The sequence below is a fragment of the Delphinapterus leucas genome, chromosome 16, assembly GCF_059928025.1.
Source record: "Delphinapterus leucas isolate spDelLeu-1000000601 "Yukka" chromosome 16, BTC_Dleu_Yukka2, whole genome shotgun sequence".
Taxonomy (NCBI): Eukaryota; Metazoa; Chordata; class Mammalia; order Artiodactyla; family Monodontidae; genus Delphinapterus; species Delphinapterus leucas.
In genome coordinates this window covers 23,677,397-23,703,354 of record NC_143144.1, presented here as the reverse complement: position 1 = coordinate 23,703,354, position 25,958 = coordinate 23,677,397, and the positions used below count along the sequence as shown (strand labels likewise).

General features: G+C 35.9%; 1 protein-coding gene across 6 annotated transcripts in view; it reads left to right on the top strand.

The window, feature by feature from the left end:
• SLC25A16 (solute carrier family 25 member 16) overlaps positions 1-25,958 on the top strand; it is a 35,525-nt gene that overhangs the window by 7,480 nt on the left and 2,087 nt on the right. Inside the window, exons 3-9 of one of the 6 annotated variants that reach the window (XM_022590730.3) lie at positions 2,345-2,478; positions 3,203-3,266; positions 13,058-13,179; positions 13,427-13,493; positions 17,723-17,885; positions 22,309-22,377; positions 25,712-25,953. In XM_022590730.3, the coding sequence (XP_022446438.2) occupies positions 2,345-2,478; positions 3,203-3,266; positions 13,058-13,179; positions 13,427-13,493; positions 17,723-17,885; positions 22,309-22,377; positions 25,712-25,736 (644 nt within the window). In that variant the 3' untranslated portion in view covers positions 25,737-25,953. Of the gene's footprint in view, positions 1-2,344; positions 2,479-3,202; positions 3,267-13,057; positions 13,180-13,426; positions 13,494-17,722; positions 17,886-22,308; positions 22,378-23,067; positions 25,407-25,711; positions 25,954-25,958 lie in introns of those variants that run through there. The other 5 variants (XM_089897573.1, XM_022590731.2, XM_022590726.2 and 2 more) reach the window with 5 other exon arrangements.

The following is a 25,958-nucleotide window of genomic DNA, read 5'->3' as shown; positions in this document are numbered from 1 at the left end:
CAACTGTTAGTTCCTTGTAATCCTATCTTGACAAAATAAAGATACAGAAAAGGATCTACATAACACACAAGCTTGATATAACATAGACAAGAGGACTTTGCACCCTGCAGAGAATACATATTCTTTCCAAATATGCTTGTAACACATGCAAAAATTGGTTCAGTGTTATGCCATAAAGAAAATCTCAATTTCCCAAAGTAAACATAGTACACTATAGGTTGAAGGAGAAAAATAACGTGATTATCTCAATGGATATTTAAATGCCATTTGAAAACATTCAACATCCAGTCTTCCTCTGTTTGTCTTTCTGTGTTATTGTTTTAGGTGAGATTTTTGTGAAAATCATTTGGTTAGGCATTGCCTTTTAACAGAATTTGAGAGTTTGGCTTTTAATAGAAGGATTTATATCTTTTTTTAAAAAATATTTTTAAATTTTATTTATTTACTTTTCGCTGTGTCAGGTCTTAGTTGTGACATGTGGGATCTTCGTTGTGGGTCCTTTTGTTGTAGCTCACGGGCATAGTTGCCCCCCAGCATGTGGGATCTTAGTTCCCCAACCAGGTATCGAACCCGTGTCCCCTCACTGGAAGGCAGATTCTTTACCACTGGACCACCAAGGAAGTCCCGGATTTATATCTTTTAGATTTTTTTTTTCAGTCATAGATTTATGTTTTCTGTTCATTGTGCTTTTCTTGTATCCTCCCCAGCCACCCTCCCCTGCTCCTTGTTTCCTGGATTTCCTTTTTTTTAGAAAAAAATTTTATTTATTTATTGGCCCCACGGCATGTGGGATCCTAGTTTCCGCCCCCCGCCCAGGGATTGAACCTGTGCTCTCCTGCACTGGAAGCGCAGGCTTAACCACTGGACCACCACGGAAGTCCCTGGATTTCCTTTTTTTGAAATAACTTTATTTCACTTCTACTAATGATTTCTCTTTAAATATTTGTAACAATCAAAGAGTTTTAGAGAATAATATAATAAACATATGGGGAGCTGCACAGAACTTCAGAAATAAACATCATCAGTACAGTTGAAACCTCCTCTGTACTCTCTCTCATCGTTAGCCTTCCTGTTCCTGCTAGGTGGCCACTGTTCTAAGTTTGATTACCCTTAAATTATTACAAACACATTTAAATAAAATTAAACTGAGCTTATCATTACTCTTCTCTTCCAGCAAGAGGATGTCTTTGATAGAATTTTTTTTAGGGAGGGGTGAATATATTTAGTTGTATTATTCATGTATTTTGGAAGAACTTTATATTATACATATAGCTGTATGTGTGTGTGTATATATATATATATATATATATATATATATATATAGTAGAATTCTATTTTTTTTTCCCCCTGGCCGCGCTACGTGGCTTGCGACATCTCAGTTCCCCGACCAGGGATTGACCCCGGACCACAGCAGTGAAAGCCTGGAATCCTAACTACTAGGCCAGCAGGGAACAACCCAAATAGAATTCTTTTTAATACATTATTAGTCCACTTAGATATCTGCTTATTAAAAATGCTTTTAGAGTATATCTTTTCTTGGATGTTAGTAAGTACCTACAGTTTTGATTTCTGCTAAGGGATCAAAAGGTTACTTGAATTCTAAAATTCGAAATGAGCCCAGTGATTTACCTTCATATTTGATCTGATTTTTGTTTGAAAAATTTGGAAAGGAACCTGAATTTAAATAGTTTAATATTGGAATTTAAATAGTTTAATAATGGAATGTAGAAGTCTGTACGCAAATAGGATTAGTGATTGACATTATTAGAATAATAAACATATCAGTATATCAGATCAGAACTCAGGCCTTTGTTTATCTCTATTCCTAATTAAAGTGTACTACTAATGAAAATTTGCCCCCCAATTTAAATAGTTTTTTAATTGGTAGGTTTTTTATTTGTTTCTTTTATTTAGCAGCTTCTTTCGTAAACAAACCACACAGGTGTCTGGGTCAGTTTGGGAAACCTTCCTTCGTCCTTCCAGATAGTCATCCACAGTGTATTATCTGGATGTTGAATATATTTCTATTAATATTCTTTTAGGTTGCTAGAGATTAATTAATTTACAATAATTATAAATATAATTTACTATAATTTGTAGCTGTTCTTGCTGTAGTATGTTTTATATTTTTACATGAGGAATATTTACATAATTTGGACATATGATGTACTTTAAGTAGCTTTAACTGTTATACAGAAATTACTATTCATGTAATTCCTCAAGCAAAATTATATCATGAATGATGGCATAGTAATCTTTATCTGTGATTGTCATGAAAATTTGAATTTAGGTAGTTTTCTCTGTTTTAATAGTATTTTTCTTCTAAAAATCTTTCTAAAAATAGGAGTATTTTCTACATTGCGTGCTGTTCCCCAAAAGGAGGGATACCTTGGATTGTATAAAGGGAATGGTGCAATGATGATTCGAATTTTTCCTTATGGTGCAATCCAGTTTATGGCATTTGAGCATTATAAAACGGTACTTGAAACTTTATCTTGTTTTCCTCTTTTGTGTCTTTGAATATCGTACTTAATTGACAAGGCATTTGCTTTGACCTTTAAAGTTACTTTGGATGAATGGATAAAGTAATGCCTTTTTGAAAGACTAAGGCTTGTGATAGTTTAAGTTTTTAAATATAACTTGGTTTTGGAGTTATCTGTTCCAGGATTGTTAGTCATTTTTTAGTAAATTGTTTATGTTTATACTTACGAAGAAGAGCCAAAGTATCCTTCAAGTAGCTAATAATAAATCCATAAAATATTAATAGCTTTTTGATATGCTTTTTGTTTCTCAGTTGTAGGAGAGGAACACTGCAACTTTGGATTTTCTTATTAAATAAACTAGTGAGACCATATTGTGAAAGTCTGTTTTTGAGTAATGCTGTAAGTTAACAGCTTTTCCCATCATACTAAGTTTCTCTTTTCTGGCTGACTGAAAGTTTATTCTCTCAAACATCTTAACACAGAAAGGAGTTTAATGAATTAAATTTCATAGGGTATCCTAAGAATAATTTTTTAAAAATTATCATAGGGTATTTTAAAATGAAAAGTAAGCAGTATCAAGACTTCACTGTCTATAGTATTATTTTATTCCTACTACTCCCATTCACACTTTGAGTATTTGTGGTCATCAATGTGTAATATAGTACATTTGGCAAGATTGCTTCTGTAAAAGTGCATAATTTGATGTTTTTGGTTTCTAGTTAATTACTACAAAACTGGGAGTTTCTGGTCATGTACACAGATTAATGGCTGGGTCCATGGCAGGTAAGAGGAGTGGGTAATTTTTTGTTTTTAACTGAAGTAGAGTTGATTCACAATGTTGTGCCATCTCTGTTGTACAGCAAAGTGCCTCAGTTATACACATAGAGACATTCTTTTTTTTTAATATTCTTTTCCATTATGGTTTATCACAGGATATTGAATATAGTTCCCTGTGCTATACAGGAGTGGGTATATTTTATTTCTGCAAATTAATTTTCTATTAAAATACTTAATTTGCTTTAGGTAATATGTGTGACATTGATTAAGTAGCACACATTTGTTATCTTCCTATGCTCAATTATGCAAGAAATCATTAATATCCCAACTCAGAGTGTTTTACAGTAGGAGATATAAGGAGTAGTCTAAACTTACAGCTATGTGAAAATCATACGTTCCCTTTGACAGTTCTCCTTCTGGAAATGTTTATTTTTTTCTTTTAAAAAATTTAAAAAATTATGACTACAGTAATACATATTCCTATACAATGAAAATAGTTCTGCTCCCTAGAAGCAATCACTATTAGCAGTTTCTTATGTGTGCCTTTTTCCAATACTATTCTATAGGATTAGAACTTTTATAGTTATGTTAGGACTCTCTTCTGTATCAGTACATAGATCTTTCTTAATTTTGTGAAGAACTGTGTTATATTCTACGGTAAAAACGGCCCATTATTTATTTACTCAGTCCCCTATTGATTGACGTTTGGGATACTTAAAATTTTTGTTTTGCAAATAACACATTGTACTTGTGTGAATATATCTGTAGAATAATTTTCAGAAGGGAAATTACTTTATCAGAGGATATGTGTATTTAATTTTTTTTTTTTTTTTGCGGTACGCGGGCCTCTCGCTGTTGTGGCCTCTCCCGTTGCTGAGCACAGGCTCCGGATGCGCAGGCTTAGCGGCCATGGCTCACGGGCCCAGCCGCTCCGCGGCATGTGGGATCTTCCCGGACCGGGGCACGAACCCGTGTCCCCTGCATCAGCAGGCGGACTCTCAACCACTGCGCCACCAGGGAAGCCCTGTATTTAATTTTTGATAGACCTTTGCAAACAACTGATCTCCTTAATGCTTTCAGTAGCCCTTTCCCCTACATACCATATCAACACTGGGCCTTATTAAATTTTTAGTATTTGGCAATTAATTATGAGTAAGCTTGGTCAGCTTTTCAAATGTTTATTGACCATTTGTATTTCTTACTTTCAGCCTTGAATTGTTTCTATTCTTTAAATATTCATTTTTATGAGTTTGGGAATTAGGACATTATTTTTTTTTTCTGTCAAATATTGCTATTATTTTATTTCCCAGTTCTAGATTTGTCTTTTAACATTATTTGTGATTTTTTTGGAAAAATCATCCAAAAGTTCCCCCCCATATAGAAATATTACATAGCCAAATGGGTTAGTCTTTTCCTCTGTGGCTTCAAAATTTTTTGAATTGTGTTGAGAAATGCCTTCCCCATTCTAAGATAAAAACATTTATTCATGTTTTCCACTAAAACTTTTTTTTATATTGATTATTTTTTAAAATGTTAGATTTTCATTGTTTTTTTGTTTCTCACACCAAAAGGTAATTTAAGTATGTAGCAATAGAAGAGTGATAAAAAAAAAAAATCCATGTCAGAATTCTATACTTCCGGTACTAGATTTTTTTTGTACATTTGTAGAATTGTATTTATTGACAGAGAAGGATGTTTACATCATATGTAGAAAGAAAGGAAGTTACAAAAGAGAATGTTTAATATGCTATATTATATTTTGGTTTTTAAAAAGTAAATACATATGTAAATATTCATTAAAGAAACATCTGCAAGGTTATAAACCAAGACGTTAACAGTTTTTATTTCTGCTAATGGAAATAAGACCATTGGAAGGTGGTATATCAAAATCTTAACTATGTGGTTATCACAAGGTTTGTAGGATTTCAGTTGATTTTTTTGGACCTAGATTTATAATGTCCAACCTGACCTACCTTATCCATGGTTTTTGCCTTACGCAATGTTTATTTAACTCTTTTTGACTTCTGGCAGACTGACCCAAGATCAATAAGTATTAAAAGTAACCAGGAATATTATCTAAAATATTTAGCAAACCAACCGTAGAGGTACTAACATATAGGACAGGCTCTGAAAGCCTCCAACTAACTTTTTCATGGCTGGATCAGGACACAGTATGTGGTGGTGGTGGGAGCTCTGGTCGGGGAAGAGACTACCAGAGTCATGATGTGGGAGATCTTGGAAGCTGGAGCAACAGCTAATTGTCAACTGCTATAGAAATATTTTAGTATTTTACACTGGCATGGCAGTGCTGGTGAGTAACGTTAGCTAGCATGTATTGTTCACTTGCTTTGTACCCTTCACAGACCTGAGCACTTGCCATGTAATCTTGGAGTACTTGACATGTAGTTCACAGAAAGATACTGTGAGGAAAGTGCTATGATTATCTCTCATTTTACAGAAGGAAAATTTTAGTAAAGTTTCCAAATCTTAAAATTTATGATTTCTTACATCACTTAAAAATTTTTTTGTCTCTTAAATTTGATTTTATAAGTGACAGGTCAAATTCTTTCTTTTAGGGTTGTAGGAAAGATGACGTAGGATTATGAATATGAGTAAAATCCTAAAGACTTTGTATTATTTCCTTTTTGTGGCACTTGATTATTTCTTGACTAGCGTGTTCATATTTCTGAAATGAAAGACGTGTTAACATCAAGGTTTCAATATACACTAGAAAATAATAATAAACCAAAGGAACTTCAAGTATAAATTTTAATTTTTAAAGAAAATAGTTTAAAAAAATTCTAGCTATTATAGATAAGACTAGTGCTTCCATTAACCAATATTTCTCTTTTTATTACCATGTTTAAGTAATTATAATTTACATTTTGCTTTTATGATTTTAAACAGTTGAAATAAATGTTCTGGTTAATTTTATTTATATCTGATATCTTTGCTTCTGTACTTTTGGTGGTCTTTGAACATAAGTTTGGAAATTTTATATTTGCCAAAATTAAAAATGGTATGTTTTTCATGATCATTTCAACAGAGCTTATTTTAAAGCTTTTTTGAACTTCAACCTTTTCCCTCATCCTACAACTACAATCCAGTACATGTTGAATCTCAGTCATTCAAAAAGGAAAAACTAGAGACTGAGAATCAAGGTTTGTATATTTAAGGAAGGCCTTCTCCTTTCTTTCTGTATGTTTCACTTGTTTGAAATAAATCTTGATCTGCCAGTTCCTATGAAACTAAGAGTGACAGGATAGAGAAGAGGAAAAAGAAGGAAGTTGTCAGAAACCAGAAGCAATGAGCTGAGTTCTGCTTGTGGCCATTTCTGGTCTACTCTAGTTTAGTGCTTGGCGTAAGGCTGGGAGGTCAAATGGACAGAACACTTACTGCCTGGGATCGTGGCTGGCCTCCATTACATACATGTCCTTTGACTATGGGCAGGTGTTCTGAGCCTGCCATAATTCATTTATCCATTTGTTAAAGTAGAACTTATGATTTTTCAACTCCCTTTCTTTCTTAGTTCTAAGGGTCAGAGTAAGGAATTCTGTGAAAACATTCTGAAAGATCTGAGGTCCTCCATAAGTATGGGGGAATGTTATTAAACTTTCCATGCCAGTGTCTTGTTACATTTCTTGAGCCAGCCACTTGAATTCCTTATTCCTCAGAAAATGAACAGCCCAGTCAAAAAATGGGCAGAAGACCTAAATAGACATTTCTCCAAAGAAGACATCCAGATGGCCAACAGGCAAATGAAAAGATGCTGAACATCGCTAATTATTAGAGAAGCGCAAATCAAAACCACAATGAGGTATCACCTCACACCAGTCAGAATGGCTATTATCAAAAAGTCTATAAATAATAAATTCTGGAGAGAGTGTGGAGAAAAAGGAACTTAATGGTGTGGTATTTTTAAAAAGCATTGACATAGTCATCATGAAGTGAATCAGAACTTAGTTGGAGGGGCTTTCCTGGTGGTCCAGTGGCTAAGACTCTGCACTCCCAATGCAGGGGGCCCAGGTTTGATTCCTGGTCAGAGAACTAGATCCCACATGCCGCAACTAAAAGATCCCGCGTGCTGCAACTAAGACCCAGCGCAGCCAAATAAATAAATAAATGAATGTTTAAAAAAAAGAACTTAGTTGGATATCCTCAAACTTACTTTACAGTGCATTATTGTTTTTCGTTTGAACAGTATAAGATGTCATAATCTTTTCTGTATTTAGGGCTTTTAGACTTTTACGGCTTTTGAAAGTCTAAATCCAGCCTGTAGAGGGCTTCATAATTTTATACTTAGAGTGAAGGGTAAAATATGACTATCAGAAGAATAGTTCTCACCTCCCACTTATTCCAAGGATAAATAAACATTTAAAATCTTCTTTTTTAAAAAAAACATTTGAAATCTTAAGGAGTTTTCAAGATTTATCGGAGTACAAAATTATTAAAAATCTTCTTGCTAAATTCTAAATTTTAAAATTACATTTAAATCACTGAGTTGTTTTTAGAAATAGTGAACAACAGCAACAACAAAAAACTTTGTAAGCTGTTTTTTTTTGTTTGTTTGTTTTTTTGCGGTACGCGGGCCTCTCACTGTTGTGGCCTCTCCCGTTGCGGAGCACAGGCTCTGGACGTGCAGGCCCAGCAGCCATGGCTCATGGGCCCAGCCGCTCCGCGGCATGTGGGATCCTCCCAGACCGGGGCACGAACTCGCGTCTCCTGCATCGGCAGGCGGGCTCTCAACCACTGTGCCACCAGGGAAGCCCAAACTTTGGAAGTTTTAAACATCCTGGTTAAAAGGTTTTGTTTTTCTTTAGGAAGATTTGATTGCTCAAATTCAAAAGAAATATACCATATAAAAACATAGTGAAGTAAACTGGCCGAAAAATTGTAAAACTAGATCATCAGTTTAGCATTATAGTAATCACTGGCATTATTTTTACCATTCTCTGATGTACAATTAGGTTATGCCAGTTCCTCAGCCTGACTCATGGTCTTACAGCTTTTAAACTAATGCCTCCTTTACCTTTAGAAATTTCTGGATGTCCAGAAATTTCCATTTTCCATTTCCATTTTCTACCAATTTACCATTTTGATCACCTTGTTAATTCAGTTATTTCATGTTAAGCCACTTGAAACCAGTAAGAAGACAATGAGAAGGCTTGGAGCATGTGAGAAGGAAAGAAGAAATAAATGGAGTCGGGAGAACAAATAGGAGAGGCAAGACGAAAGTGATCCAGAGAGGGAGTAGAAAAAAAATATGGGATTTGTAAAAATGTACAGAAGCATAAAAAAATAAAATGAATAGTGATGATCTGGGCAAATCCTAGCAAAATCTGATGTTCAAATTGTGTCAGGATGATCAAGCCTTAAAATGGTCAGCCTTTTGATTCTTTTCTATATTTGTTAAATTCCTTAATATGAACCATTTTCAATAAACATGGAACTAGTTTATAGATAATTTCTCCTCATTTTATTTTGTAAAATTTTCCCTTGCAAAATATTTAGCACAAGCTGCAAAAAATTAAACCAAGCTGCGAAATATGTAGTTTTATAAATATCTGGATAATAAGGTATTTGCTGTGACTTAAATGTGATATTATTGCCAAACCTTGTCTTAGGAACATCACATTTGTACTGTATTAGTTTAGATTCAGCTTCAAAGAGGCCATTTAGAAGAGTCACTGCCTTGGCTGCCAGACATGGCTGGTTTGAATACCAATAGATAAAAAACAAGTTAAATAAAAAACAAGTTTGAAAATGAATAGCTTGAAAACAAATGGCTCAGATGTACAGCTCAAAATCAAATTGGCTGAAATGAGGGACTGACATTTCTAATCACTGAACTGATGGAATTTCTGAACTAAAAATTTAAAAGTACTAAGTAAATGTTTGAGAAAAGAAAATTACAGGGAAGGCAATATATGTTGTGCTATGAGTCAGAAAATTTAGTCTCAAATTCTACTCTGTGATACAGAAACTGTGAATTACAACTCACTTAACTACTTTGAGCCTCAATTTTCTACCTTGTAGGATTGTTGGTGGTACTTGGTATTTGAGGATTAGAGGTGGTATTTGTAAAGTGCCTGGTATGGTGTGCTTGGCACATTAGTAGACAGTCTTTATTGTTATGTGCAAACTAAAAAAAGGAAGGTTTAAAATATCACTTACAGCTAAATCACAGATAAGTGAATCATAAATCAGCCTTTCTTCTATGAGTCTAACCTGTTCGGAGTACCATTAGGCTAATCTTGATACAAAGTATTCCTTGCTTTTAAAATTAAACATATTCAAACTGACTTTCGGCTCATTGTCTAAAGTAATTGAGGTCATTCTCAAGAGAGAACTAAGCGGGGAAAAGAGAATGAAGGGTTGCATTTGTTTGCATTAAAGTATTAACAGTATATTAGCTGTGTAGATTTTTAGCTCAGAGATAATGTTATAATCACCCAGGTAGAGATGCCATGAGAGATACCTAGATAATAACATAAAGAACATTGTTTTCTAATCCATGTATAAGGAGTGGCGAACTGATTTACATTTTTGGGAGAGTGGCAGAAGCTCTGAAAATTAGTATAGATTTAAGTTTGGGCTAATAAAAATGGATGCAAGTTACAGCAGCATTTGCTAAGTAAGTGGGGTAAGGTATCTCAGGTCTATTTAAATAATATTAAACAAATACTAAAAATTTAACACTGGGACTTCCCTGGCAGTCCAGTGGTTAGGACTCTGTGCTTCCACTGCAGGGGGCACAGGTTCGATCCCTGGAGAGGGAACTAAGATCCCACAAGCCATGTGGTACAGCCAAAATAATAATAATAATAATGATAGTAATAATAATAAAATGTCAAAAAAATTAAAACTAAAAAGTTAAATTAGGTTAAGAATACAGAAATCACTTAAATTGCCACTTTTATGCCTAGTATGCTATTGTAGGCCAAAGTTGTGGCAAAAAAATTATATTTTCATTTGGTAAGACTAATAAAAAGATGAAATTATCATGTTAAAAGCCTACAGAGAAAAAGAAAGTCTTGACAATACCTCAAGCTCTTCCTTTCCAACCTGGGCCTGGCAGGATGGTTCCTGCAAAGAAGGGTGGTGAGACGAAGCGTCGATCTGCTCACCAACCAGGTCGTGACCAGGGAGTACACCACTAACATTCACAAGCACATCCCTGGAGTGGACTTCAAGTGTGTGCCCCTCAGGTACTCAAAGAGATCCAGAAATTGGCCAGCAAGGAGATGGGAACTCCCGATGTGCTCATTGACACTATGCTTAACAAAGCTGTCTGGGCCAAAGATATGAGGAATATCCCCTACCACATCTGTGTGCAGTTGTCCAGAAAACATAATGATGATGAAGATTCACGAAACAAGCTCTATATGTTGGTTACCTATGTACCAAGGAGGTAACCACTTTCAAAAATCTGTCACCACTCTCAGAAATCTACACAGGTGATGTGGAAGGGAACTGACCACTGATTGTCAAAGAAAGTTACAAAACTGCCCGCGCCCCCCCCAAAAAAGAAAAAGAATGTCATATGAGAAACAAACCAAAATAACAGAGTGTTTTTTTGCCCATCCAATGTTGGAAAAATTATCTAATAATTGAATATTCTGCTTGTCTAATAATTATCTAATACTTCTGATGAGTTAGAGAAATAGGACTTATATTCTAACAGATGACATTATAAATCAGCACAATCATTCTGGAAGGCAGTTTCTGTTAAAAGCCTTATGCATTGTCCTAATAATTTTATTTTAGGAATTTATCCATAATGAAGTATTTAGTTATAAGGACATTCATCAAAGCACTGTTTACTATTACAATATCATGTAGCAAATAATGGAGACAACCTAAATGTCTAAGAGGATTGTTTAAATAAATTATAGTACATCCAGGTAATGTTTTTCTCATGTGGAAAGATGTTCACAATATAATGTAAAGTAGGAAAAATTACTACAAAATAGAATTACACCATTATCATGTATTTTTTTAAAATAAATTTATTTTATTTTTGGCTGCGTTGGGTCTTCGTTGCTGCACGCGGGCTTTTCTCTGGTTGCAGTGAGCGGGTGCTACTCTTCATTGTGGTGTGCAGGCTTCTCTTTGTGGTGGCTTCTGTTGTTGGCAGAGCATGGACTCTAGGCATGTGGACTTCAGTAGTTGTGGCACACAGGCTCAGCAGTTGCGGTTCACGGGCTCAAGAGCGCAGGCTCAGTAGTTGTCGCGCACGGGCTTAGTTGCTCTGCAGCATGTGGGATCTTACCGGACCAGGGCTCAAACCCATGTCCCCTGCGTTGACAGGTGGATTCTTAACCACTGCGCCACCAGCGAAACCCATTGTCATGTTTTAAATGTGTGTATGTGTTTAGATGTGTGTAAATGCCCCTGTATAAAAGGTTTGTAATATTATATTTTTAGGTGGTTATTTCTGGAGGATGAATATGTATATTTAAAAATTATTTTCTAATTTTTTTACCTTGAGCATATATTTCTTTGGTACTTTACAAAAATAGAAGATTATTTTTAATTTTAAAAATAACTGATACATAACTATACCTCAGTAAAAAAGATGCAAATAAAAATTCAGCTGGGGGACTTCCCTAGTGGCGCAGTGGTTGAGAATCCGCCTGCCGATGCAGGGTACACGGGTTCATGCCCCGGTCTGGGAAGATCCCACATGCTGTGGAGCGGCTAGGCCCATGAACCATGGCCGCTGAGCCTGCACGTCCAGAGCCTGTGCTCCGCAACGGGAGAGGCCACAACAGTGAGAGGCCCACATACCGCAAAAAAAAAAAAAAAAGCCAGCGCAATGAGAAGCCCACACACCGCCACGAAGAGTAGCCCCCACTCACCGCAACTGGAGAAAGCCCCGCGCAGCAAGGAATACCCAACGCAGCCATAAATAAATAAATAAGTAAACAAATAAGCAAATAAATAAATACATATTAAAAAAATTCATCTGGATATTTTATGGAATTTGAAATCATATATTGATGAAAATCTAGAACTTAATACTAAATTTATCAGGAGATTTTATTCCTAAAATAAATTGTTTCTATGACCTTGGACATTTATATTTTTATTATGTTTAGTCAGTAACAAATTTATGTAAATTTTATTTATTTATTTATTTATTGAATTCCTGTATGTTTTGTTTTTTATTTTGGCCTAGCTGCTCTGCTGGCAGGATCTTTGTTCCCTGACCAGGGATTGAACCCAGGCCCTTGACAGTGAGAGCATGGAGTCCTAACCACTGGACCACCAGGGAATTACCCTTACCTAAATTTTAAAAAGAAAATAGTGATCATGCTTTTAATTTTTTTTAAAAAATGCCTTTATTTTATTTTTAAAAGAATTCCTTAGGTAGGTTAAGCATCTCTCCATTTTAGGATTAGAGAAAATAAGGAAAAAGTCAAATATCCTGCCTAGTGCTTTGGAGATAGTCAGTTTTTCTTTTCTGATGTCTTACCTGTGAATAGACAAGTAATAGAATTTTAAAAATACTAACATGATCTACTAATACTGTACTGTTTTGGTGCTAACATTATAACTTCACAGTGGGAAGAACTTGAAAAGATTTTACAAACTGACCCTTTTACTTACAAGTTTTTCAGCTGATAATATTATGATATAATTCTGTCAGTAATATTACTTTGATTTCATTGGGTTTTCGTCGTTACTATATAATTTGAGAGCATTACTAATGATAGGAAAGGTATATATATATATATATACACACACACATAATATATGATTCTTATACATTTAAGTTTCTGCTTTCTTTTCAGGTATGACAGCAGTTATCTGTACTTACCCTCTTGATATGGTTAGAGTACGCCTAGCATTCCAGGTGAAAGGGGAACATACTTATACGGGAATTATTCATGCATTCAAAACAATTTATGCAAAGGTATTTCATTTTTACTTTTCTTGTCTATAACATGTCCTTTTATATTTAGGCAAATGTTTTGAATGTCATTGTTTTGAATAGTTATTGTTTTACTTATAATTACTGATACTAATCATAATTGTGAAAACACATGTGTTTCAGTGTGGGTCCAGAATAATTTTTCCTATATAATGTATGCTTTTGTTCTTTTGCATTTATCATAATAAGCCCAGTGTAATTTCACTTCTAATTTTTCTTCACTCAAAAGGAAGGTGGTTTCCTTGGATTTTACAGAGGCTTGATGCCTACTATATTAGGAATGGCTCCATATGCAGGTATGTTTTAAATTTGGCAAAATCTTCGTTTTTCATTTTCTTGTAGGAATAATTTTAAACTTTAGCATGTTATATTTAAGCCCCTAATCTGTCCAGAATTACTTTTTTTCCTCCCTAAGGATAGTCACTGATTAATTTCTCCTTTCCCCAGTGATCTGTAGTGCTACTTCTTAAAACAATAATAGAATGCAGTTTTATAGCAAGTCGTTTTTCTTTCTTTTTTTTTTTTTTTTTTGGCGGTACACGGGCCTCTCACTGTTGCGGCGTCTTCCGTTGTGGAGCACAGGCTCCGGACGCGCAGGCTCAGCGGCCATGGCTCATGGGCCCAGCCGCTCCGCGGCATGTGGGATCTTCCCGGACCGGGGCACGAACCCGTGTCCCCTGCATCGGCAGGCGGACTCTCAACCACTGCGCCACCAGGGAAGCCCCCATGTGCATTTTAGAATCATTTTTTGATGTTGCACAAAAATCCTTGCTGGAATTCTGAATGAAATAGCATACAGATCTTGGACGTTTTTGTTAGATATATTCATAGACATCTTATAAGTTTTGTTGTGTCTTTTAGAAAATTACATTTTCAGTTTATTGCTTGATTTAATTTTTATATGATTTTATAGCTAGCCATTATTCTACTTGTTGATATGATAGCCAGCTACCATGCTACTTGTAAATGCTTTGGATTTTCTGTGTGGACCATCACATCCTGTGCAAATAACATCATTTTTCTTACTTCTGTTCAAATCTTTATTTCTTTGTCTATTTATGTTTATCTTATCTTACTGTAGCAGCTAAGGACCTACAGTGCAGTAGTCAATAAAAGTGATGATACTTGGCATTTTGGCTCGTTACTGATTTTATAAATTTATTTATTTTATTTATTTATTTTTGGCTGTGTTGGGTCTTCATTGCTACGTGCGGGCTTTCTCTAGTTGCAGTGAGCAGGGGCTACTCTTCGTTGCAGTGTGTGGGCTTCTCATTGCGATGGCTTCTCTTGTTACAGAGCACGGGATCTAGGCGCGCAGGCTTCAGTAGTTGTGGCACGTGGGCTTCAGTAGTTGAGGCTCGCGGGCTCTAGAGCGCAGGCTCAGTAGTTGTGGCGTATGGGCTTAGTTGCTCCGCAGCATGTGGGATCTTCCCAGACCAGAGCCCGAACCTGTGTCCCCTGCATTGGCAAGCGGACCCTTAACCACTGCGCCACTAGGGAAACCCAACATTCTTTTTTTTAATATATATATTCTTTTCCATTGTGGTTTATCATAGGATATTGAATACAGTTCTCTGTGCTAGACAGTAGGACCTTGTTGTTTATCCATTCTATATATAAAAGCTTACATCTGCTCACCCCAACCTCCCATTCCATCTCTCCCCCAGCCCCCTCTTCCTTGGCAACCACCAGTCTGTTCTCTATGTTCATGATTCTGTTTCTGTTTCATAGATAGGTTCATTTGTGTCATATTTTAGATTCCACATATAAGTGATATCTTATGGTATTTGTCTTACCATTATGAAACTTTCTTAATATCATCTAGTATATTGTCATTGTTCAAATTCCCCCCATTCATAATTTTTTTTGCCCAGATCCAAGTTAATATTTGCCTGGGATATCTTTTTTCATCCTTTCATTTTCTACTTTGTCATGTTTTTGTTTTAGATATTTATTTTGTAATCATTATATATATATATAGCTGGGTATTTCTTTAATCTGGTCAGTAAAATCTTTTAATTGACAGTATACTTAATGGTTATTGTGGTTATTGATATATTTGGACTTGTTTCTTTACCTTGCTATTGATTTCCACTTGTTTTTCTTTTTTTATTCTTTTTAATAAATTTATTTGTTTTATTTATTTATTTTTGGCTGCATTGGGCATTCGTTGCTGCACACAGGTTTTCTCTAATTGCGGCAAGTGGGGGCTGCTCTTCCTTGCGGTGTGCGGGTTTCTCATTGTGGTGGCTTCTGTTGTTGCGGAGCTCGGGCTCTAGGTGCACGGGCTTCAGTAGTTGTGGCACGCACGCTCAGTAGTTGTGGTTCATGGGCTCAAGAGTGTAGGCTCAGTAGTTGTGGCGCACTGGCTTAGCTGCTCCGCAGCATGTGAGATTTTCCAGGATCAGGGCTCGAACCTGTGTCCCCTGCATTGGCAGGCGGATTCTTAACCACTGCACCACCAGGGAAGCCCTGTTTTTCTTTATACGTTTCTTTTTATTCCTTTCTTATCTTGTTTGCTTATTTTTCTGAATCCTTAGCCCCCCCCAATATTTTATAAATATATAAGTTTATTTGCTTCCTCCTATGCTTGATGGTCTTTATTTAGTTAGTTAGTTTGTTGTTTGTTTTATTTCTTGTGGCTTCTTTTGAGCGGTCTTTAATTATGAGTCCATTACTTGATCTTAACCTCTGAGTTTCTGACCCAATGATTCCATCTTCTGTAGCCCAGTGGCAGGATCTGTCTCAATGGCTTGGCTGCTATTGCCATCAAAATGTAGAGTCACTCCAACTCTCTCATGGGCCACATTTCCCAAGTGGGCCCCATATTATATTTTTGGAAGGTGGTGCTGCTAGGGATTCTTGGAAACCTTCTCTTCCTTTTTGTAAGCCTAGCAGTGGATATCGTTGCTCTGCAATGACAAAGTCCCTCAGAATACCTAGACTGCCATTATGCTGGAATCAGAACTCTTTAGTTTTTTTACTATATTTTTTTCTCTTTCTAATTTTTTTTGTTTTCAGTTTTGTTTTTGAAATACATTTTTTACATAGTTATAGCTTGTATATAATTTTGTTTCTTAATTTTTTCCCATTTCCCAAATGTTTTTCATATTTCTGAATAGTATTCACATTTTTATTAATTGTGTCATATTTCAGTGAATACCATTCTGCATAATTAAGGTATTTCTATTTTTTTCTACTTGTGTTTAATTTGCTATGAATTTCCTTGTTGTGAGCTTTTCCTGTGGTTAAAATTTCTGTATTTAAGTCTATAGAATAGATTTCCCATATATAAAAGTGTATGGGAACTTCCCTGGTGGTGCAATGGTTGGGAATCTGCCTGCGAATGCAAGGGACATGGGTTTGAGCCCTGCTCTGGGAGGATCTCACACGCCGCGGAGCAGCTAAGCCTGTGCACCACAACTACTGAGCCTGTGCTCTAGAGCCCGCGAGCCGCAACTACTTAGCCCATGTGCCACAACTGCTGGGGCCCGCGTGCCTAGAGCCCATGCTCTGCAACAGGAGAAGCCACTGCAATGAGAAGCCTGTGCACTGCAACAAAGAGTAGCCCCCACTCGCTGCATCTAGAGAAGGCCCATGTGCAGCAACGAAAACCCAATGCAACCAAAAATACATAAATAAAATTAAAAAATAAAAACCACTTCTTTAAAAAAAAGTATATGAATATTCTAAAGTTGTATAGCATCATTATAAAATACTATAAGATCGTAAGAATTTTATACCAAGAATAAATGCATATATTGAGGTGTTATCCTAGACTGAATTTTTGTTAGTGCTTATTTGTTCTTAAGAATCAAGTATCTTTTACAGTATGTTTTTAAAATTCAGTAGATATCAAGATATCTTGAATAATATTTAGTTGATAAGTATACTTGAGTTCTGCTAATTTTTTTAATGTATGACTTTAATCCTTTTATTATAAAATTGTGTAAATATTCAGCCAGCACCAACTGCACATTATCAATAACTTAATTCAGTATTCATTAGATTCCATGCGTCTGGTGAGTCTCTCGTTGTCATAACTCTTCCTGGAAGACAACATTAGACATTGAATTGAAATAACAATGCTTTATCACTTTTGAATTTCTTGCCTCTACCTTACATTATCACCATCATTGTTATTGTAAATATGTCATGTTTACGTAAGGTTACTAATCATTAATTTAACTTTTACTTATGTAAAACCTTGGAAAACTGTTCAATTCTATTCATGTATAAGGTGGCATTATACTCAACTACTACCTTTATTCAGTGAACTGAACATTATGTTAGTGTGTGAAAAACCAATGTATAATTTTTTATAGGTGGTAATTTTGTTACCTTTAGGTTATTTGTAAACATTAATTAAGCCAAACATTGGAAATCAGGAAATGCATAGTTAGTCCCTTGAGTTAATTGGTTGATAATAACCAATTGAGTTAATTGGTTATTATGTAAGAATGGTGTCTTCTCACAGCTCACATCTCTGTTAAGCATTGTGGTGAATTTATATTTTGTTTTTCAGGTGTTTCATTTTTTACTTTTGGTACCTTAAAGAGTGTTGGGCTTTCCCATGCTCCTACCCTTCTTGGCAGACCTTCATCAGACAATCCTAATGTCTTAGTTTTGAAAACTCACATAAACTTACTTTGTGGTGGTGTTGCTGGAGCAATAGCACAGACAATATCGTAAGTTTGTTCATCAACTTAAATTAAGTTAAATTACATTTATCCAATACTGATTTTTAGCATTGGTTAGTTGTCTTATTTTTTCTAATAGATTATTAAAACACAGGATCCCTTGCAAAATATAAATATTAATTTAATACAGTTTTTCCAGTGTGCCTGCACTTTAAGCATATTATAAATAACTTCGTGCCAAATTGACCAAATTAGTTTGAACCTACTCAATTTCTGTGGATTTTAAAAGAAAGGAAAAAGAAAGCTAGAAAGAAACACTATAGTTTTCATCCATATTTCCTCATGAATTGCCTGTATGAGTTTTCTGAAATTTGAGCCATTTATTGTGTGTGTGTGTGTGTGTGTGTGTGTAGGTACAACTTCTCTTGCACTAAATCTTGAAGGCCTACTTTGTGCCAGTCAGTATGCTAGGCATTGGGAGTTTCACTGAAGGAAAAACAAAAGTATTGCCTCAAGAAGCCTATACTCTTTTCTTTTTTTTTTGGCTGCCTTGGGTCTTTGTTGCTGCATGCAGGCTTTCTCTAGTTGCAGCGAGTCGGGGCTACTCTTTGTTGCAGTGCGGGGGCTTCTCATTGTGGTGGCTTCTCTTGTTGCGGAGCACAGGCACTAGGCTCGCAGGCTTCAGTAGTTGTGGCTCACGGGCTTAGTTGCTCTGCGGCATGTGGGATCTTCCCGGACCAGGGTTTGAACCCGTGTCCCTGCATTGGCAGGAGGATTCTCAATCACTGTGCCACCAGGGAAGTCCCAAGAAGCCTATACTCTTATTAAGACAGTAGCAATGCAAGGGAGTTTTATATTAATATAAGTGTATTAGGGACATAGATAAATTAGGTGGAAAGTGTAATTGGAAAGTTGGCTGTAGAGAATCTCTGTAGACCAAGAGAGATTGGATAGATGAGATTAAAAAAGGGCTGGAATACTAAGAAGCAGGAACTTTTCAGGAACAGGAAGAAGGGAAGCTCTCTGTGACTGAGGAGTATCCTGAAAAACAGGAAGACAACAGGAAATCGTAGTGTCACAAAGGCTCAAAAAAGAGTATCCAATGGAAAAAGAAAACTCAAAGTAAGATAAGTACTGAAAAGTAAGGTATTCATCGGATTTCACAATGAAGGTTACTTTTGTGAAGGCAGATTCAGTATACTTGTGGGAGCAGATCATACTAGACTGAAAGTAAAGGGAAAAAGGTGTAGGGACTTCCCTGGCGGTCCAGTGCCTAAGACTCCGTGCTGCCAATGCAGGGGGCCCGCGTTCAATCCCTGGTCAGGGAACTAGATCCCACATGCCGCAACTAAGAGTTCGCATGCCACAACTAAAAATCCCGAAGGCCACATCTAAAAGATCCCGCACATGGCAAGAGTGATCCCGCATGCCACAACTAAGACCTGACACAGCCAAATAAATAACTAAATATTAAAAAAAAAAAAAGGTGTGTAGTTTACTTTTAGAAACATGGCTGCGGAACCTTGTTCATTTGCAGAGACATGATCACCTCTAGCTATTCTGATTCTCTTCTTGGTTTTACTGCCCCTTTTCTTTATTATTTACTTCCAATTTAGATCTTTAAAACCTGTCTTCTCTTTTCCACTTACTTCATAAGCTATATTCTACACCCACTGACTCTTTTTTTAAAAAATATTTATTTATTTATTCGGCTGCACTGGGTCTTAGTTGCGGCACACGGGATCTTTGGTGCTGCATGCGGGATCTTTAGTTGTGACATGCGAACTCTTAGTTGAGGCAACTTTCCCTTTTCAGGTATCTTGCTGATTCATGTCTTCCTCCTCCTACCTATCTGTGCTGATTTTTTTAAGGCCTAGCCAGACTTTGGTCCTCTGCTCTTCCCGTAAACATCCAGAATAGCTCATCTATCTTTATTCTTTCAATGGTCACCTCTGTACAGATAACTAATTCTATTTAAATCTTCATTGCTGACTCATTACTTCTCTAGCAAGCTCTTGGATGTTTATACCTGGACTTCTGTCCTCAGTTCAAGCTCTGTAATTCATATACTGCTTTCTTGTCTTCTTTTTCATGTCTGTCCTCGGCCCTCAACTTTCCTATTTGTTATCGATCACCATTAATCTTCTAGTCCTGATAATACCTTGAGATCATTTTTCACATTGTACATATCCAAATATTTTTGTCATTTTTTTGCTTAAAAACATTACCTAGAATGTTATTTTCTTTCTTTCCCGTTCTTATTTCCCTAGTTCTGATCCTTGTACTTTGTCTTCTTACCTTCTCTTTATTAATCAATTCCTTCTACCCAGACACATCTTTTCCTGCTTGGAAACTGAATCCTTCAGGTTGAGGTTTTGGTCCCTTTATTCCCCATAAAGTTTTTTCCTCTCTCCACCTCCCATTAAAAGATAATTCAGGACTTAACTGGTGGCGTAGTGGTTAAGAATCCGCCTGCCAAGGCAGGGGACACGGGTTCGAGCCCTGGTCCAGAAAGATCCCACATGCCGCAGAGCAACTAAGCCCGTGTGCCACAACTACTGAGCCCACGTGCCACAATCACTGAAGCCCGCACGCCTAGAGCCCATGATCCACAACAAGAGAAGTCACCGCAATGAGAAGCACGCGTACCACAACGAAGAGTAGCCCCCACTCGCCGCAATAGAGAAAGCCTGCGTGCAGCAACGAAGACCCAACACAGCCAAAAATAAATAAATATTTTAAAAATTAAAAAAAAGATAATTCATGGAGGGGAATTCCCTGGTGATCCAGTGGTTAGGACCCCGCACTTTCACTGCAGGGGGCACGTGTTGGATCCCTGGTTGGGGAGATAAGATCCTGCAAGCCGTGAAGCAGGGCCAAAAAAAAAAAGATAATTCATGGAGATGCTGCTTAGATGCATAGAGCTCTTCATCTATTAGTAATGTTATTTCTTAAGCTGTTTGGTTGGTACATGGGTGGTTTTTTTATTACAATTATTTCATAGTAAATTTAAATGTATATAAAAGTATATAATTATTTTTGTCATATATCACTTATGTATAATATGTATGTATGTATATATATATACATATGTGTGTATATATATATGTGTATGAACGAGAGCTTTGAATAGGGAAGTAGAAAGCAGCTTTATGACATGGCAAATGTCTCTAAGACTCAATTTTCTTTTTTTTTTAAAATAAATTTATTTATTTATTTTTGGCTGTGTTGGGTCTTCGTTTCTATGCGAGGGCTTTCTCCAGTTGCGGCGAGCGGGGGCCACTCTTCATCGTGGTGCGTGGGCCTCTCACTATCTCGGCCTCTCATGTTGCGGAGCACGGGCTCCAGATGCGCAGGCTCAGTAGTTGTGGCTTACAGGCCCAGTTGCTCCGCGGCATGTGGGATCTTCCCAGACCAGGGCTCGAACCTGTGTCCCTTGGCAGGCAGATTCTCAACCACTGTGCCACCAGGGAAGCCCTAAGACTCAATTTTCTTATCTTAATATTGAGATAACAGTACCTACTTAACACAGTTGTAAAGATGGAATGAGATAATGTACATAAATTGCTTAGCACAGGACCTAACATAAGCAGTCAACATTAGCCCCAAAAAAGTAATTAAAAAAAAAATCACCTAGGGTCCCACTCCTAAGAGATTACTTTTGTATATTTCATTTTAGGCGATCTTTAAAATTTTTTTAAATTGAGGTATAATTAATATACAATATTATATTAGTTTCTGGTATATAACATAATGATTTGATATTAAGTCTGGTTAACATTCATCACCATACATAGTTGCAGAATCAGGCAATCTTTTCACATAGAATTTTCTCTATCCTCTATATGCAATTATCTGTATTGTTAATTTTAGCCCTTAAGGAGAATTTTTTGTTGGCCTACTGTATACAGGGGCACTTGCTGAATACTCTTAGGGTAGTGGTTCTTAACTGGGGTGGTTTCGTCTCTAGCGGACATTTATTAATATCTGGAGACATTTTTCGTTGTTACAACTGGGGTTGTGCTACTGGCATCTAGTGGGTAGGAGCCAGGGATTTACCTAAACACTCTACAATGCCCAGGACAGCTCCCACAACTAAGAATTTTCCAACCCAAAATGGCAATAGTGCCAAAGTTAAGAAACCCTGTCTTAGGGTTACAACAATGGAAAGCACCCAGTCTATTTCCTCAGGAAGCGGCATTTAATTTGGTTTGGGGAATAAATAGAACTTGATAATGGGTGATGAAAGAGAAGAATCATTTAACCCAAGGGAACCACTTAGGCAAAGGCAAGGAGACCTCTGTATTGTTATTTGATTTTATTCATATGCCTATATCCTGACTCCCAGATTAGACAAAACAGTAAGAAAATAGGAACACATTATTTCCTAGCATACATAGGGCTTTGTATTCAATAATTGCTGAGTAGAAAACTAAAAATCATTTTTAAGTCCTTCTTTTTCTTCTTTTAGCTACCCATTTGATGTAACACGTCGGCGAATGCAGTTAGGAACTGTTCTTCCAGAATTTGAAAAGTGCCTGTAAGTTCTTCATTTGTCATTGTTCAATTTCTTTAGGAAATGTAATGTGTATAGTAAGTAGGGAGATAGGACTGTGATCTCACTAGTAGTCTAGAGCTTTCATTTTATATCCCATAATATTCTTTGGTAAACTGAATTTAATCAGGTCCTAATCCTCCTGTTAAAATGTTCATTTTAGGTAATTCCCTGGTGGTCCAGTGGTTAGGACTCGGTGCTTTCACTGTGGGGGCCAGGGTTCGGTCCCTGATCAGGGAACTAAGATCCCATAAGCCTTGCAGCCAAAAAAAAAAACAAAAACAAATTTAATTTTAGAGCAGCTCTGTTAAATAGAAATATGATGTGAGCCACATATGTAATTTAAAATTTTCTGGTAACCTAACCACATTAAAAAAGTATAAAAAGAAACATGAAATTGTTTTAAAATATTTTATTTAAACCAATATATTTAAAATTTATCACTTCAACATTTCAGTATTTTACATCCTTTTAAAAAAAAACACTAAGTGTTTGAAATCCAGGGTGTATTTTACACTCACAGCACATCTCAGTTTAGGACTTGCCACATTTCATGTACTCAGTAGCCACATGTGGCTAGTGGCTACCACTATTGCATAGCACAGCTCTAGAGTTTTCTATAATCTGTAGAGATTTCTAATCATTCTGTTTGATTGGTGATGTGTTGTTCCTCAGGGGAAGAGCAGAATGTTTATTCAGGACCATGAATTGCCTTCATTCACCCAAAAGATTTTTTGAATATTTCAGTCTACATTGCATATTGAAAGAGAAAGACAAAGCCCAAAATGTTGGTTTGAAAGGAAAGAACACTGAAACAAGAAAGTCTTTATTGATGAAATCTGGAAGATAGTCCTTCAAGCTTTAGTAGCATAGAACTTGAGCAGAAACTTGAGAGTTTAAAGGGCAACTGCTCATATATCCTTTAAAAAGACTACATCAATATTTCAAATATTATTGTGAAATAGTGTTGCTAGTAAATGTCACAGACATAATGCAAACAAAATATATTGTATTAATGAGCCCCGGAATTCTATGCATAATGCTTGTACTTGTTTGGAATGAATTGCTCTTTTATTATGAATTTTTAGCTTGGTTTTTTAAAAAAAATTAATTTATTTATTTTTGGCTGCGTTGGCTCTTTGTTACTGTGCACGGGCTTTCTCTAGTTGTGGCGAGCAGGGGCTACTCTTTGTTGCAATGCGCCGGCTTCTCATTGCGGTGGCTTCTCTTGTTGCGGAGCATGGGCTCTAGGTGCATGGGCTTCAGTAGTTGTGGCTCTCGGGCTCTAGAGTGCAGGCTCAGTAGTTGTGGCGCACGGGCTTAGTTGTTCCGCGGCATGTGGTATCTTCTGGACCAGGGATCGAACCCGTGTCCCCTGCATCGGCAGGCGGGTTCTTAACCACTGTGCCACCAGGGAAGTCCTTTCGCTTGTTTTAACACTTGCCTTCCAAAAGCTACTCAAGATGGCATTTTTAGCTTCTTTTAAAAATGCTATTATGGACCCTGAAACTGTCTCTTCGTGACTGGGCATAAAGGTGTCATCATTTAACCATTCTCTTTCAGTACCATGCGGGAGACTATGAAGTATGTCTATGGACACCATGGAATTCGAAAAGGATTATATCGTGGTTTATCTCTTAATTACATTCGCTGCGTTCCTTCTCAGGCAGTGGCTTTTACAACATATGAACTTATGAAGCAGTTTTTTCACCTCAATTAAAAAATATCGTTATTTCTTTTCCTTAATAAACTATCAGAGGGAAAAATAAAATGTTAATTTAATTTGGGGAGAACATTACTTGAAGGGGGATATTTACCCTGTCACAGGAACCACTGGTATTTTAGTACTTGATTTTTCTATTCATCACAAATCAAAAGTGCTTACTATACTTTTATGCCAAAAGTTGTATCTTAGAACATTGCAAAAAAATCCTAAGCTGATGCTGGCTAATCAGTAAGGTTATTTGAAACCATTTTAAAGTATTATTTGGATAGAACTAACTTAAAATGGGATTCAAAAGGTTGCCATTAGTTTTATCATGCTATTCCAAGCTTTTAATTGTAATCATGATTTTCAAAGACTCTAATGTTGGTTGCTGTTATTGTTATTATTATTATTAACAGTCTTGGTTATATTGCAGCAGAATGATGAGAGCTGAAATTTTAAGTTATATAAAACATAGGTTAGAAGCCAGTATTGAAGTATTATTCTTAATATTTCTCTTCTCATAATTCTGCTCCACTGGATAAAAGGACAAACACTTTTTCTCTTCATTTTTTGATAAATGTTGTATTCAAAAAGTAACCATGTAGAGACTCATCAGTAAGTCAAGAATTTTCAGGTATTGCTCAAATGTTATTCCCAGTTTCTGAGTGATTTAAATGTGTTTTTAAAAGTCAGTGTATTTCCCAAAGGCAGTAATAGTAAATAGTGAATATCTTTGCTCTCAAAACAAGTTAGCATTATAGATTTGTTTTTGTTAGATGATTTGATGTATACTAGAAAATTTATTTAGTGGACTGTGAAAATCCATTAATATAGATGTGAATGTCAAAGAATGTTTCCAAGTATTATGTTATGACACAGCAACTAGTTCTTCCACATAAAATAATTTTAGTGCAATATAAACTTAAGTAGAAATGTAAAACATGATCTGAATTGCTATCGTTTATATTAAAATGGTTTAAAATGTAAGAATTCCAGTTATTATGTTTAGAGTAGTTTTTATGTTTTATTATAAGCATGACAAAAATGGGAGGGGAACAGTTATAGTTCTGTCCTCAGAAACAGCAATTTGTAGAATTGATGTGATTTTTTAGACATTAGAAAACTAAATTGAAAGTGTTATTTCTGCTTCAATTTTAATTTTTTTTGCATAGAAGATTTCTTGTCATAACTTGGTAAAAATTTTATGAACTGGTTTCATTTTCAAAGTCTTTATTTTAAAATAAATGTGTATCTTTGTATGATTTATAAGTGTACCCACAGGTAAAAATACATGTGTTCCTAAAACTATTTTGTATATTTTCATTTCTCGGCTACACTGTAGCTAAATACTGCTATCAAATCTCAAGATAATTTAAATTTATAAAATAAGTGTCTCAGTTATGTTAACAATAAAAGAGGACTGCAAATATTTTTTTAAATAAAAATTTGCATTCTGTGTCTGTTACAGAATACCTAGGTTATTAAAAATAAATTTTCATATTTCAACAGTTATTCCTCTCTTTTAACTATTTACATTATTGAAGCACAAATATTAAACATAATGGAAGTATACTTAAAATAATGACAGTATTTTTATCTGATTTATTTCAGATTGATAACGCAAAGTGAATCTTGACAGATTATCTTCAATTTGAATATTGACTGTTTCTGTTTTGATCTCCATTGTAATACTTTCCTTGCCTTTTATTGGGTACAGCCCTCTGATCTATAGAATGGGACAGTGATTTTGTTTAGGGATTGATGAGTGAGGTACCATTCCTAGCTCTTAATGGTGGTCTGTATGGAGATGAAAAGGTTAGTGGGTATATATAATAATATCTTACAACATTTTCCTCCA